Source organism: Rhinolophus sinicus, chromosome 1, assembly GCF_057876585.1.
Source record: "Rhinolophus sinicus isolate RSI-liver-muscle chromosome 1, RSI-T2T, whole genome shotgun sequence".
In the NCBI taxonomy this organism is placed as follows: Eukaryota; Metazoa; Chordata; class Mammalia; order Chiroptera; family Rhinolophidae; genus Rhinolophus; species Rhinolophus sinicus.
In genome coordinates this window covers 186,198,034-186,213,502 of record NC_142501.1, presented here as the reverse complement: position 1 = coordinate 186,213,502, position 15,469 = coordinate 186,198,034, and the positions used below count along the sequence as shown (strand labels likewise).

The window sequence follows — 15,469 nt, the reverse complement described above, 5'->3', positions numbered from 1 at the left end:
CGACAGAGCGGGAAACAGAGAAGCGGGTCGGCCGAGGCGCCAGCTCTCTATTGGCTCCAAGGCTGTGCTGGGGATGCGATGGCCGGGCCTCAGCTGCTGGTGAGCGCGGAGGGGCCGGATGGTCAGCCCCAGGCCCGGCCCTGCCCGAGGACAGCTACTCACCAGATGGTGCCCTACCCGGAGCTTTTCGGGACAATCTCTCCCACAGCTGAATTGGCTTCTCTTACGCTTAATTGAAGGAGCTAGGGAACCGGAACTTAGGTCTTAACAATAACTGGAAAATCTGCTTTGTCTTTGAGACATTTTGTTTACAAGAACAAACACAAACCATTTAAGAACAACCTAACCCAAGGTTTCACATAGCTTACTTACAAGTTAGATAAAACACAGGATGCCCCGTTACACTTGAATTTCTGATAAACAACTAGTAATTTTTTTTTAGTGTATGTCCCAAATACTACATGGGGTCACACTTATTCTTTTTTAAAAAAAATATGAAATATTTGAGGTGTACTTATACTAAATCATTTGTTATTTATCTGTTTATCTGTAATTTAAATTTAACAGGGCATCCAGTATTTTTATTAGCTAAATCCGCAAGAGGTTTGAGTTAATGAATCCAAGCTGGCAAACAATGCAACAAGTAGCAAATCTCTCTTGATGATCTCCTTTCTTTATTAAAAAAGATGGAGGTTTCCATGACAGCAAAAGCTTTCTCACAACCAAAGACAGATTCATGTGTTAGCTAGCATCTGCATTTCAAAATACAATTGCCCTGGATAGATAGTGACACATTAAACATTCAGTCCACATGAGAAGGTAATTTACCTGAGTCCTTTCCTTTTATTAGCTAGTGCTCCAAATGAAAGAAGAGTTTTATTACTGGTATGTTGGCTATCATGAATATTCTGCAATGAACAGGAGTACAGATAACTTTTCGAGGTACTGATTTCATTTCTTTTGCGTATATACCCAGTAGTGGGATTGCTGGGTCTATGGTAGATCTATTTTTAATTTTTTAAATAACTTCCATAGTGTTCTCCATTATCTGTAGCAATTTACATTTCCATCAACAATGTACAAAGAAAGGTTCCCTTTTCTCTAATAGCTAAGGTATGGAAACAATCTAAGTGTCCATCAAAGGATGAATGGGGAAAGAAAATGTGATAGCATTTCCCTCTGGTGCATCAGGTAAGCCAAGATGGGCCCTTACAAGTACATCCAGGAGCTATGAAGAAGCAGTCAGAAGCACCTGAGCTTGCAACTGGAGTCTGAAGGAGGGATGGGGTCAATCTTGTGGGACTGAGCCCTTAAAGTTTGGGATCTGATGCCATCTCTGGGTAGTGTCAGGATTGATTGCTGTCACAGAGAATTGCTTGGTGTGGGGAAAACCCCAACACATCTGGTGTCAGAAATGTTATGAGTGTGGTGGTAGTGCAAGAGGAAAGGAGAAATACAAGAAAGAAACAGGAGATAGACTGAACTGAGTTCTCCCTTTTCAGTAATGAAAAGAAAGCATTTTCATTTTTGGATCAGCTCATGACCCATCAGAAGGCAATGCATGAATAGCCTCGTGTCCCCTAAACACAGCTACCTTCTCTCCTCAAGCCATATACACATACATGTCCTGCCACATATACACATTCATGTTTAAAATACCTACCTCCATGTTTATTTTTCAGTTTCATCTGCCAAAGCATGTTTTTTTCCTTAAACTCTGTCTTTTTTCAGTTATTAGTGATTCCACCTAGGTCATCCCAGCTTTGTTTTGTTTTTTGTTTGTTTGTTTGGCTTTAAAAGTATTCCCACTTGATAGAGGCAGCATGGTATAGGGACAAGTACAGTCTTGGGGTGGGGGTGTGGCAGGAGTAGGCGGTGGGTGGGGAGAACATTTGGCTTTTACTCTTAGCTCTGTCTCTAATTAGTAATGTCATTTAGGGTGAGTCATTTAACCTCTCATTTCCATCAGGGAATGTGAGAGAGTACTTTTATTTTTATCTAAAGAAAAGAGATCCACAAAGCATAAAACCACAAAAAATCACTTACCACACACATCAAAAGCATTTTTTCCTTCCAAAGTTCATCAATAGGACTTTCACAGTGTATAAAATAAAATTCTATCCCACAATCTGATAGATCATTAACAGTTTTTATAGTAAATAAGCTGTTAGTAAATGAGTTTTCATCAGAATAAAATCTCCCTCAAAATTCAAGATGGTAATCTTAAAGTCAATTAAATAGGATAGAATAGTCACGTATGTTATGAGAATTTTCTTGCTATGAATGTGCAGAGGAAATACCTAATTTTATTGAGAAAGACACAGTAAGATTATACTTCGTCAATATTCATACGTATTCTGAAAGTACCATTTGTTTCCAGAATATAAACAGAGTAAGTACTTAGTAATATCCACAAACTAATGAAGACTTACAGATTCAATATCACTGCCCAAGTAGTAAATTCAGTATATCCTATATGTAAAAATATAACAAAAAAACTGTCAACTGCCCCCTCACAAAAATAACACCAAACCATATTGTCAAGCAAAATATTTTTAATTAGTAGGCTGATCATAAATAAATCCACATAAAAGATTTAACAGAATTACAAAGTGTTTTGTGTTTCTTCTGTGGACTCAATTCATAATACACATTAGTCAACCTCATTCTCTAACTGCGACAAAAAGAGCTGTCATCCAACAACGTAGCTGTCATCCAACAACGTAGCACAGCAATTCATATTCTGTAGTTACATTTTTACATTTTCTTTACAAATGTAACATTTATGTACATTATATATATATATCTTTTCTATAGTTCATGTATTGAAACTCTTGTTTTTACAGGGAAAATATTGAATTCATTTAATGAATACGAATCATTCCTTGTTAAAAAGTAATTCATATAAATAACATGGTACCCACTGCCTTTTGGCATCTCTTGTCAGAGCTCAAGTCCAGAAATGTCATATTATAAGAAAAAAGAATTTATCTAATTTTACATTATGACATATCATTCCACATTAGCTACATAAATTTGCTGACTTGCAATGAACCGAGCACTGTACTACTGTACTACTGGAAATGTGTAGAAACCAATTCAAAATATACTTGGTGAAACAGCATCATTACCATTAATTTAGGCTGAAGAAAATCTGTCAAGTTTTTTCCTCCTTTTTAGCTTTTGCTAAAGCCTCAAACAGGGTGCTACGCTATGCATAAAGTCTTGTAACAACAAATGCCTTTGTTTCAAATTTCCAATGTGCTTCTCTGACAGATTATGCTTTACCTAGGTTATGGATCTTTTTCTTCTTACTCAATTTTATTCCACTTCACTTACAAATCTGCTGCTGAATGTGAAGCAAAAATTCATAGTACGAGAATGCGGCTTCTGTCCGATCTTCAATCAAATGTTGAAAAAATTCTGTTTTGGCAGGACTCTCATCTCTAAAAGAAAAGGAAAAGATATTTACCTAAAAGTTCTTATTATTAAAAGGAATAATTTCATATTTAAAAATATATAATACACGAGGACTTTAGGAAAATGGAACACAAGGAATATTACTTAAGTAATGGTATATAGTTTGATGTTATTTAAAATTTGCTTGAAAACGAGCAATTTCATACAGATTGCATAGGATATGACAATTTTATAGTTTAAATTACAAATACTTACTTTACCACGTGAAGAATTGGGCTTAAAGGTCTACTGTCTCTAAGCCAAGTTATAAAGGATCTGGCTCTTTCTGATGAAAGTGTATCTAGCTCCGGAAGATGTGCCTGGTAAAGAAAATATGATTAGGAAATTATTTCCTTTCTCACAGACTTCAGTATTATTATAACTAAATCATGATTCCCACAACCACCAACAAACTGCCAGCACTCTATTTCCAGCTCCAACAGCAGCAACCAACCAAATGAAATTTAAATTGTTGGTGAATCTGTGTATTTTTCTGCATAAGTCAATAAAACATGTTTAATGGTAAGTATGTCACTGACATTTTACCTGTATATTACTTTTTTTCCCCCTGGATAAATTAATAAAACATAATGACTAGCATGTCACTGGTATTGTGTTGCAATTTTACGTTTCTTCTGAAGAAAATATTCAAATGAACGGGGTTATCACTAAGTTCCAAATTCATTTAACAATTATACATTATACCCCTTATTATAATAATAGCCACTCTCAGAGAATTTCATATTTTCTTTAGTTCTTAAAATTTAAGGGAAAGCAATATTAAAGAACACTATGGATGTGTAAATATATTTAAAAACCACAGGAAACACTTTTTAAAAGACCCCAAAAGTCTACTCTTTCATATATTAAAAATGTTTTTTTCCCCAAAGCCAACTTAATAGTAAACGAAATAATTCAAAGTATACAGTATGTAAAAAATTTAAATAGAAAAGTTTGGATTGATTATATTTGTAATTTATGTGAATATTTAAACAGTAAAAAAATTTCTACTTTAATGAGTTTTTTCAGATATTTTAAAAGTATAGCTACTATTATTATATATACATTAAAAAAACAAATAGATCATATTATGCATACTTTTCTCTCTTCAGACTGTTGTTTTTAATAAATACATATACATTATTTAATGCTGTAAGAATGTGTGTACAAAAACACACTTTTATGAATAAATCTATGGGGAATATTCTTTGGAGTAGAATAATTTACTGTGTCATAAACTATGTGATTTTCATTTTAACAGATATTGTCAAATGGCCCTCCAAAAGACTGTATAAATGTATACTCCAATCAACAGTATTTGATAGGCCTGTTGACCTCTGCATTATTGCCTATTAATTAAACTTAAAAATCATGCCAATCTGGAAAATTAGAAAATGTTTTATTTTGTTTTCTTAATTACGAGTGAGGCTGAACATCATTTCATATGGCCACTGCTATATTTTCTCCCTATGAATTGGCTGTTCAAATCCTTTATCCATTTTTATTTTTATTTCGTTTTGAAGGGACAGGGGTTTCTTCTTCTTAAAGGTTTATAGGGGCAGCCAGATGGTTCAGTTGGTTAGAGCATGAGTTCTTAACAACTACGGGTTGGATTCCTACATGGGCCAGTGAGCTGCACCCTCCACAACTAGACTGAAGACAACAAGCTGCTGATGAGCTGCCGGAGGGGCAGCTGGATGGTTCAGTGGTTAGAGCGTGAGCTCTCAACAAGGTTGCCGGTTTAATTCCCACATGGGATGGTGGGCTGCATCCCCTACAACGAAAGATGGAAAATGGCAACTGGACTTGGAGCTGAGCTGTACCCTCCACAACCAGATTGCGGGACGACTGATGGGTCCTGGAAAAGCACACTATTCCCCAATAAAAAAAAAGAAATTAAAAAAAAAAGTTTGTAAAAGAACTTTACATCCCAGAGAAATTAGCCCTTTATCAGGCACATGAGTTATAGGTAATTTTCCCATTTTGTTGTCTTTTGGTTTTATTTTACCGGATAGAAATATTTTAATCTTATGCTGTCAGATTTATTAATCTTTTTCATCACTGACTTACAAAGGCCTCACCCATTTTAATATAATCAAGATTCTCTTTCTAATATTCCATTTTTCTCACAGTGATTTGAAGTATAATCTTAACCATGTTCTATTTTTCAGGAATTACATCCATTTCTGAATTCTATTCTATTCCACTGATATATTTATTATGCTACTATCATAGTGCTTAACTAAGCACAGCTTTAAAATAAAGTCTACAATTTTATTTAGTAAAACTTATTTTTCATATGCTTTTCCCCTTTGCTGATATTATTTTTCTAAAACTTTTCCTTATTATCCTCATTTGTTGAGTCATTCAAACAACAGAATGTAGTGAGAATTATATTGACATTATATTAATTTCAGGAGAAATGACATATTTACATATCCAAGAATAAGGTAATTAAATATAGAGAACTGCTTTTGGAATTGTATTTCTTTGGTATTGGTTAACACATATATAAGTAAAGGCCAACTGAAAAATTTGTTTATTACCAGCAAAATAATTTAAATCAGAAGGTAAAGTTGTTGGAAAACAGTGTGGCAGCTCTTCAAGAAGTTAAACATAGAGTTTACCATATGACCCATCAATTTCAACCCTAGGTTATATACCCAAGAGAACTGAAAACATGTTCACACAAACACTTGTAAACAAAGTGTTCATGGTAGCACCATTCACGACAGCTCCAAAGTGGGAATAACCCAAATGTCCATGAATGGATGACTGGATAAACACAACGTGGTATATGCAAACAATGGACTATTATTTAGTCATAAAAAAGAATGAAATACTGATAAATGCTACAAGATGGATGAACCTTGAAAACATTGTGAGAAGTGAAAGAAGCCAAACACAAAAGGCCACATATTGTGTGATTCCATTTATATGAATTGTACAGGACAGGCAAATCCATAGATATAGAAAAGACATTAATAGTTGCAAGGGGAAAGAAGGTGGGGAAAGTTGGGAGATATAGGTTTCTTTTTGGGATGATGGAAGTGCTCTTAGATACTGGTGATGGTTGTACATTATAAATATACTAAAAACTAACAAATTGTATACTTTAAAATGGTTAAAATTGTGAATCTTATGTGAATTTTATCTTAATAAAAATTATAAAACAAACAAGCACACAAAAGTTAAAAGCTGTATAGAACCTACTGACCATTTTCTGTGGTATTGATGCAAAATTAGGATATCCAAGCACATCCTCTATGAAGTTATTGTCACAGCTTTTTCCAACCCAAATGTAAAAAGCCTAAAAACAAAAAAACAAGATATTAAAACTCCTTAACCAGAAACCCATTATAGCTTATTTTCTCAAAATTATCAAGCATAATAGAGGTAATGCATACTATTTTCAAATAAAGTAGGAACAAACATAATAAGGAAACATAATTGGTACACTTAAGAATCTACATCCAGGAAATCTAGAGTGGTTTTTATCTTCTTCGCTTCAATTTCAAGACTTCCCATAAAACATATTTTACCTTTTTCCTTTTCTTTTCCCCAAAAGGAATGTAATGTTTTAACCAGGATAACTGACTCACTATACTTCCTATCCACTATTTCTATTATGACTGCCTCTGTTATTTTAACCAAGATGCTCTTCCCACCCCTTCTCCTCAGGCTATCGGAATCCTTTTCTTGATCATAAGGTATCATTTATGAAGCCATCTTGACCATTCTAACACCTCTCCCCACCACCCTGTCCAGTGACTTTTCCTGAACTCCTAATAATTAATGGCATTTCTGACAAGGGATATAAGTTGAACTAGATAAACTCTTGAGGTCCCTTTGAATTTTATAATCCTAGGTGGTAAAGTCCTTGAAGACAGGAATTTATCTCTTCTCTTTATCAGGTATACATAATATACGACAGTAAATGATCCACAATGATGAAATTTATTAATCTATGATAATAAAATGATGTCCAACTAGAAAAGTCTAAAACAATCTGACCTCTTGTGCCAGTTACCAATGGGAGCCTCTCAGCTCCCAATCCACCTTTCACTGCCTGCTCTGTGATAACAGAGCTGTAAGTGTCTCTTTTTGTTGGAACAATGTTAGGCTTATCAGTAGAGTGTACTTACCGAGCCACAGTCCATAAGGAAAGCACCTTCTCTTGTCAGCTTCTCTGCAGACAATTTTTGAAGAGGTGGCTGAGGTACAACCCTGTCATTAACATGTATTGCACCCTGAAAAAAAAAGACGGAACGTGAACAAGCTTACATTGCTATCATCACACTTTGGAAGCTAGTGGACACTAGCTCTTTAAGAAATACTGAAAAATGACACTTGAGAATTTTGCAGAATGCAAAAAATTATTGATAACACAAATATGTAAACCAATCTTTCCATTTCCTCCCCTTTTGAAATCAGGTTATATTAAAAGTATGATTATTAAATCTGCTGCAAAGCAAGCTATCTTTTTACATTTCTCTAAACATATTACAGAGAAGATTCCAAAAAGTTGTTTTAACAAAAGGAAGAAAACACACACTACATATTTGCATGTTAAAAATACTGTTGGTGATCAAATATATGGTGATAGAAGAACAGACTCTGGGTGAACACACAATGGGATTTATATATGATGTAATACAGAATTGTACACATGAAATCTATGTAACTTTACTAACAATTGTCACCCCAATAAACTTTAACTAAAAAAAAAAATACTGTTGGATACTAGATCCAGTTTACAATATAATCAAAACTGTGCTTTGATCATATGAGAAACAATCAATATCTACAAAACAGGAATGGAAATGTCCATGCTACAACTTAGCTTTGTAATAAACATTATAATAAAACCCACAAGACAATTTACTTCCTATATGAAACTATTTTTGAAAACTCCATAACCACAGATAGTATCTGATAGACCTATTAATCAAATCCATCGCTAGTGTCCTTAATGTATTAATACCAAAAAGGAAAAACAGATAAATTGTTAATAAATGTATTGCCACCTTAGTTATAGAATCAAGACATTCAAATATACTTAAATTTAAAAATTCCAAATGCACTAAAAGAAATCATACCTCATCTGTTAGTCTGTCTATCCTGTATAAGTTGGGATGAATCATTTTCATTAGATGAACAAGTGGCTGACACTTGATCTGGCACATGGCATACACACGATCATCCAGGCGTGTGCTTGTACCAGTTCTAAATGCTTTCTACATAAAAAAAGATACACATTTTTCAAGAAAAACATAAATACAGTGAATAAGTATTACAACAAATACATACCATCATCATGGAAAAAGCAAGGCCTTCAAATCAGACAGACATGCATTCAATTCTCAATTCTTGACATTTAATAGATAGGTATATGAGCAAGTTACTTCGCTTCTTGAAGTTATATTGTCATCATAAGAAAAACAGGGAAATACCTCTAGGTTACTGTAAGAGTTAATTAAGATGATGTATATATAATACCTATTATGGTGCCTGAGACATGGAAAGATACTCAATGAATAGTATATCCTTTCCTTAGTCTCCTTTCAGAAGTATACTCTTATACTAAGAGGGAAATACCTCTACGTTGCTGTAAGAGTTAATTAAGATGATGTATATGTAATACCTATCACAGTCCCTGAGACATGGAAAGATATTCAATGAATATTACATCCTTTCCTTAGCCTCTTTTTAGAAGCATACTCGTATACTAAGAGTATGCTATTAGCACACCATTATTCAAGCTTCTCCCACATATTAAGGAGTGAGAACATAATGTTTTACAAGAGTCATATTTGTGTACCTTCATTTCCCACTGATCTTTCTGTTCTTCAAAACCTTTTCAATGCTAAACTGCGTAAGCCTCTAGTTAAATAAGTTTTTAAAACCCAGAAAACCTAGATTTCACTTCTTCACCTAAATAATGAGAATTTTAAAAGATTTTATTAAACGTATAGAGAAATACCTGTTTGAGAAGGGCCAAAACATAGAGAGGAAACAACTTGAGGGAGGTAGGTGCTATCAACGCAGAGTGCTGTAAATTTGAGACCGTGGAGCCATATGCAGACAATGAATCCACTACAGCATTCACTAAGGCATCTCTTGCGTCTGACAGACTTGACGAAACAGATCGATCCACAGCTAGAAGGCAATCAAAATGAAAACGTATTTAACCATTAGATTCCAATGCATGCTGTAAAAGATAAGATTTACATGAATTATTTAAGAAACCAACAAAAATTCCATTTCCACAACAGAAAAATACATTTCATATCCTCCCTCATTTTAAAAGTATTGATTCATTGCATATTTTTTCTGAACTAAATCTGAATAAACCTGACAATTAGAACAAATCTAGATTGTTTTGGACCTTCTTATTTTAATGTCTTTAAGTTTAAAAATACTTAACCCCTATTGGTTTAAGAGACATATACCATCCACCTACTCCTGAGAAAGCCCTGGGGATGTTTCCATTACTCAAATAAAAGTCACATGTATAAAGTATCATTTATAAACAATGTAAGTTCCAATAAAAAAGAATTGGAAAAAAATGTAAGTTCTGCAATCTGTTACCCCTCGTGATTCTCTATAATCCTCTTTGTCAAAGCATTCCCACGTCAACAAAAAAAAAAGAACAAACTGAACATAGGTCCTCATGCAGACAGCAAAGAGCCAGAATTTAGTATGCAACTTATTTTCCTGCAAGTATACATTTTAATAAAATAGAGATAACCTACACATATGCACAAGTATTAAAAATACAATTTTAATAAGGGAGATAAGGTTCATTTCATGTCTAACTTCATCTAAAAGATAAATTCATTAAAAGCAAAACACTCAGTGTTATATTAATACCCAAAGGATTTTTAAAAACTTACATACAGTAAAATTCACTTTTTCGAGCATAGCTCTATAGTGATTCTATGTCAAACGCATAACCATGTAATTACTATCACAATCAAGAAAAACAAGAGTTCTATCACCCCCAAAATATCTCCTTGTGCTGTCCCTTTTTTAGTAAAATCCCCCCTACCCCCAACCCTGATAATCATTAATCTATTCACCTCTATGATTCTCCCTTTTCCAGAATGTCATATAAATGGAATCATATGTATGTAGCATTTTAAATCTAGCTTCTTTCACTTAGCATAATAAGCATTACGAGAGTCACCCACATCTGTTCACATATCAACAGTTCTTTTCCTTTTTATTGCTGAATTGTATTCCATTGTATGGATATATCATATTTGTAAAGATTCACCAGCTGAAGGACATTTGGGTTGTTGCCAGCTTTTGGTGATTATGAATCCCCTGAACGATTTTTAAACTGAAGAATTAATAAGAAATATAAAAACAGAGGAATTCACACTGCTGTAAATGAAAATGTAAAACTTTTTAAATAAGGGATTTCTAGGGTAAAAAAAAAAAAAAAAAAGCCCAGGTTTCAGTTTTTAGGATACAAAAATGCATTTCACCTGTTCCCTCAGTTTTTAACTCACCCATGTTTGCCAGAAGGCAGATGGCAGCTTGTACATCCACTCCTGCGTATACATCTGCTAGTGAACTTACCACCGGCAAACAAAGTGTATGCACTCTAATTCTCCGCTCACCTAAACGGAGAGATGAACAAATGTCATTGCAAAATACATCAGACCAAGAAGGAAATGAACAGGTCAAAATATTATTCAAGTTCTCGTTTTGATTGGATTAAATCACCAACAGGATATCGAAATGTAAAATGACCATGTTTTAAAGAAAACTAAATACTCTCCAAATCTGAAAATACACTATGAACACATACTATATTTTGAATATAGCTGAATATTAGGTTCTGGTTTTTATTTTAATATCACTCATTCTAAATTATATTCAACACTGTAAAATGTCAGAAAACACGGAGTGTCAACTAACAAATGTAGGCCTTAAGTGGTAGGCAGAATTTTTTATTTTATGGGGCAAGAAATAATGCTAAAAATGGCATAGTGGATTTAGCATGGGTTGTTTACCAGATACCTATGATCCTGAGGATACAAGTCTTCCACAGGTCAAAGGAGATGTTATTTAAGATTCAAACATGAGCGAAAACAACAACATATATTTGATTAACTGATGCAAATCCCATTACTTCCCACTGCATGTTCATTCTTTCTCCTCATTCTCCCCAGAATGTGAAAGGATGGGAGAATTACTTCTGCAGGTTGTATTTCATCTCTCTTAACATTACCTTTGCTTGACGTATATAATAGGGCTGTCTGAAAGCACACTAAGGAAGTATCTGTCAAACTTTCTTCAATTGACAGCTGTACTGCAAATCCAGCATCAGGGTTGATGTTGGCAAGGGATAACAAGTCAGTGGAACGAACAAAGAAGTTTCCATGAAAAGTGTGCATTGAAAGACCTACGGAAGAGAACACTTGTTATAAAAGATGAAGTAACAGTAGTATCTTTACCTCAGGCTAAAGCTACTTTATAAAGTAACAGATGTCTCTGATTTTGAATCAAAAGGATAACTGGGGAGTAGGATTGGAGGTTGGTAGAGGTTCTAAAACACCAATTCAAAAGAACCAATGCAGGTTATGTACAAGATCTAACATACAAAATTGAACAAATGAAGGTTACTATAAAACTCATTTAAGAATTAACGGATCAGAATCCGTCCAGCAAACATTCACATAAAACTGAGGTAATGTAAATTGAAGACTATTTGAATGATTTTGAAGGCAAAGATCATTAATTTGACCATTTTCACGTAAGATCTTCCCTATTCCTCTAATTTTCCTTCTAAAATCATCTCCAATATGGGTTTTCTCTTAGCTTCTTCCTAATAAGGCAAAACATGACTTTTGCCCCCTTACCCAAATGACTTTAAAAATTGGGCAATGATTATTAAATAACTATATATAAATTTAAAACAGGGTATAACTATCTGGATCACACATAACGTTCTTAATGACGAATAACCACTACAGGTAGTCATAGGTAGTCAGTATATGAATTCTTATTAATTTAATTATGAAGCATAATTTTTTTATAATCTCATACCTTTAGTACACCTTATTCTCATAACAGCTTCAAATCCAATTTTTCTTGTGAGATAACGTTTTAGGTCTTTTTGTAACTTTTCTGCTTGTGAAGGATTGTGAGTATAGTGGAAAGACGGATAATAATAAACGCACCCTGCTGAGTACTTGGACATGCAAGCTTTAGAGAGAAAAACAAAAGTATTAGTTACAGAAACAATAATATCCTATTTGTCCAACAGTAGTACAGATTCTATATTATAAAGAAATCTAAGTTATAATGAGATAACCAAAGCTGTCAGAAATCTGAGAAAACACAAACATTTAAAACACATATTTAAAAAATATATGACAAGGTTTATTGTTGAGCAGAATGTCAAGGGAATCATATTTCAAAAACAAAATAGTAACAGCACTGTATATACCTATAGTGCTTTAAAGTTTACTGGTAATTTTAGATATCATCTATCTAATTCACATGTCCTTCTCCCCCAATTATTGAGAACTCTTACTGAAGAGATTAGATTTAATTTATATGCCAAAAATGTTCATGTGAACAGATAAACGCAATGATATCTCCTTACCTAGAGAAGCAAGATCAGAATACTGTGAACTTAAAAGGAACAGATCCACTGCAGTCTGCTGCCCAGAGCAATCTAAAGCGAGCTTCTTATAAAAATCAGTTGCAGGGCCAAGATGTTGTACAACCTAGGTCAACAGGTCATAAAGTAAGAGCTAGAAACCTTGAATTATGCACATATGTCTCTTATAATAAAGAAGAGGATATCCTCTCTCCCCCTAGCAAACTAGGAGTTTTTTAAAAAATGTCTAGGCAGTTGGTATAGACTTACCTATAAGAATAACAACTGCTAATATTTATAAAACAATTATGTGCCAGCACTGTTCAGTATAGTTTATATAAATTATTTAACCCTCATAATAACATACTATGTTATATACATTTTATAGATGAGGAAACTGAGGCAATAAAATGATTAAGTACCTTGACCAATTACTTACTTATTGAGTGGTGGATGCTGGCATATAAACCCAAGAAGTCTGGCTCTAGAGTGAGTGCTGTTACCATTATTACATAACGATAGGATAGCATACTAGATTAAGGAACGTTTCTCCTACTGGTATGAGGACACTTAGCTGAGAAGGTGGCACTGGAGAGAGTTAAAAATGCGAGAGCCAGATTCCACCTTCTTAATCACTATGGTACATTGACCAACCAAATGTTTCAATCCTCTCAATTATAGTTCATGGTTATTACATTAAAATTTACTCAGATGTGAAGGAATATGTACACCACAGATATTTAAGCTTTTGAGTCCCAGGCAGATAGAGAATATTTCAAAAGTTAAATGAGAAAACAAAACTGTATCAAAAAATTCAGTAAACACGTAACACCGTCCAATGTTCAAAACACCTCAGTATTCCATAATGGGCTGCAATGGATCAAAGAGCTCAATACTAGCTGTGCTTGTTGATGAGTTTAAAAAAATATACTTGCCCCAATTTATTTTAAAATTAGCTTCTTTCTCAGAAACAATTTAAAAATACAATTTCTGTAAAAAGTAAAATATGGTGCTATTTTTTCTCAAGCAAGTTGGTGAAGAATATTTAATAGTGGCTAGAAGATGAGAGTCATTAAGAGTACAAGTTGATAAAAAGTAAAATACATTAGTAACTTAAAGTTTACACGCTTTGACCCAATAATTTTACTTCTAATTGTATAACTGAATGTATCCGAAAGAAAAACTGAATATATGGCTAAATATTTATGACACTATTAAAACTATTTAATTCGTACTCATAATTACTTACAATGGCATTTTCTCATACATAAGTTGAAGCCAGACAAAATTTATGTCCGGAATAAAAATGATTGTTCCAGTTAATTTATTATGTGAAATAGGGATTAAAATACGCTGATAAAATCTTCATGTAATATTCAGCCTCTTAGTCTTTTGTTTTTAATAGTTAAAATACTGCAGACAACTTTTCAATAGTTAGGAGGTAATTAATTAAATAGAGTACTTCCACATTTACTAAAATATATGTCTTAAAATAATTTTTAGGGGGCCTCAGAAAATGCTCCCAGTATACTCTCCAATGAAAACAGTCAGTTAAAAAATATAGTTTATATGTGTGATGCTCAATTATGCCTATTTGTGTTTGTTCAACTAAATGCTGTTATCTTGATAGTGAGATTATTAAGGATTTGTTTCTACTTTCCAAGTTTCATACAATGATTTGTACTATCTTTTAATTAAAAATTTTATTAGTATGAGCATTTTAAATTATAATACCTCAGATTTAGTAAGTGTGCAACAAAAAAGAGCACTGGAGTCAGAAAAGGTAGTCACATCGTTACCATTAGTTATTTAATCTTTGGCAGGATAGTTAAATCTGTTTCCTCATCTGTAAAATGAAAGGGTTGGAGTAAATGATTCCTAAACTTCTATGACTTGCAAACAAAGTAATAAGAAGAACACACTGCAACACAAAAAACAAATAATTTGAGTTTAACTTTCTTACTAGTTTTTTTTTTTTTAAGTTAATGAAGTAGAAAAGTGGTATGAATAAAAAAATTACACAATCTCTAGAGGCAGAAAACACCATCCTGAATATGACAGAGAAACATAAAATACCTTTGTGCTCGATCTCTGATTAGGATCTTCTCGGGACTGCAGAAGTCCTGCACCCAAGGAAGGTAACTGTGTCTGAAATACAGACACACGGCCACCTGTTGGAGACATTAATTTAAAGGCAGCCTGAAGCGCAGGACCAAGGGCACTGTGAGTTTCTCTTGTGTTGATGAACATATTTGGTAATGCATTCAGTAAGTCTTTTATAAGCTGGGAAAACAAAGATTAAAAAGTTGAATTACTGAGAAGGCAAGGCAATATTCTTTAAAATATCTCAGAGTGTAATTTGTGCCTCTACATTTGGGGGACTGTAAACTG

The 15,469-nt window shown here is 33.6% G+C and overlaps 1 protein-coding gene across 4 annotated transcripts in view; it reads right to left on the bottom strand.

The window, feature by feature from the left end:
- Nucleotides 1-2,537: 2,537 nt before the first annotated feature.
- The window catches only part of SEC24B (SEC24 homolog B, COPII component), an 84,070-nt gene continuing 71,138 nt past the window's right edge, over nt 2,538-15,469 (bottom strand). For all 4 annotated transcript variants that reach the window (XM_019741953.3, XM_019741955.3, XM_019741954.3 and 1 more), the window contains 11 exons: nt 15,155-15,361; nt 13,082-13,205; nt 12,520-12,678; nt 11,702-11,875; nt 10,977-11,087; nt 9,443-9,618; nt 8,559-8,696; nt 7,605-7,709; nt 6,677-6,769; nt 3,676-3,779; nt 2,538-3,446 (listed from right to left, as the gene is read on the bottom strand). In XM_019741953.3, the coding sequence (XP_019597512.2) occupies nt 3,332-3,446; nt 3,676-3,779; nt 6,677-6,769; nt 7,605-7,709; nt 8,559-8,696; nt 9,443-9,618; nt 10,977-11,087; nt 11,702-11,875; nt 12,520-12,678; nt 13,082-13,205; nt 15,155-15,361 (1,506 nt within the window). In that variant the 3' untranslated portion in view covers nt 2,538-3,331. The remainder of the gene's footprint in view (nt 3,447-3,675; nt 3,780-6,676; nt 6,770-7,604; nt 7,710-8,558; nt 8,697-9,442; nt 9,619-10,976; nt 11,088-11,701; nt 11,876-12,519; nt 12,679-13,081; nt 13,206-15,154; nt 15,362-15,469) is intronic.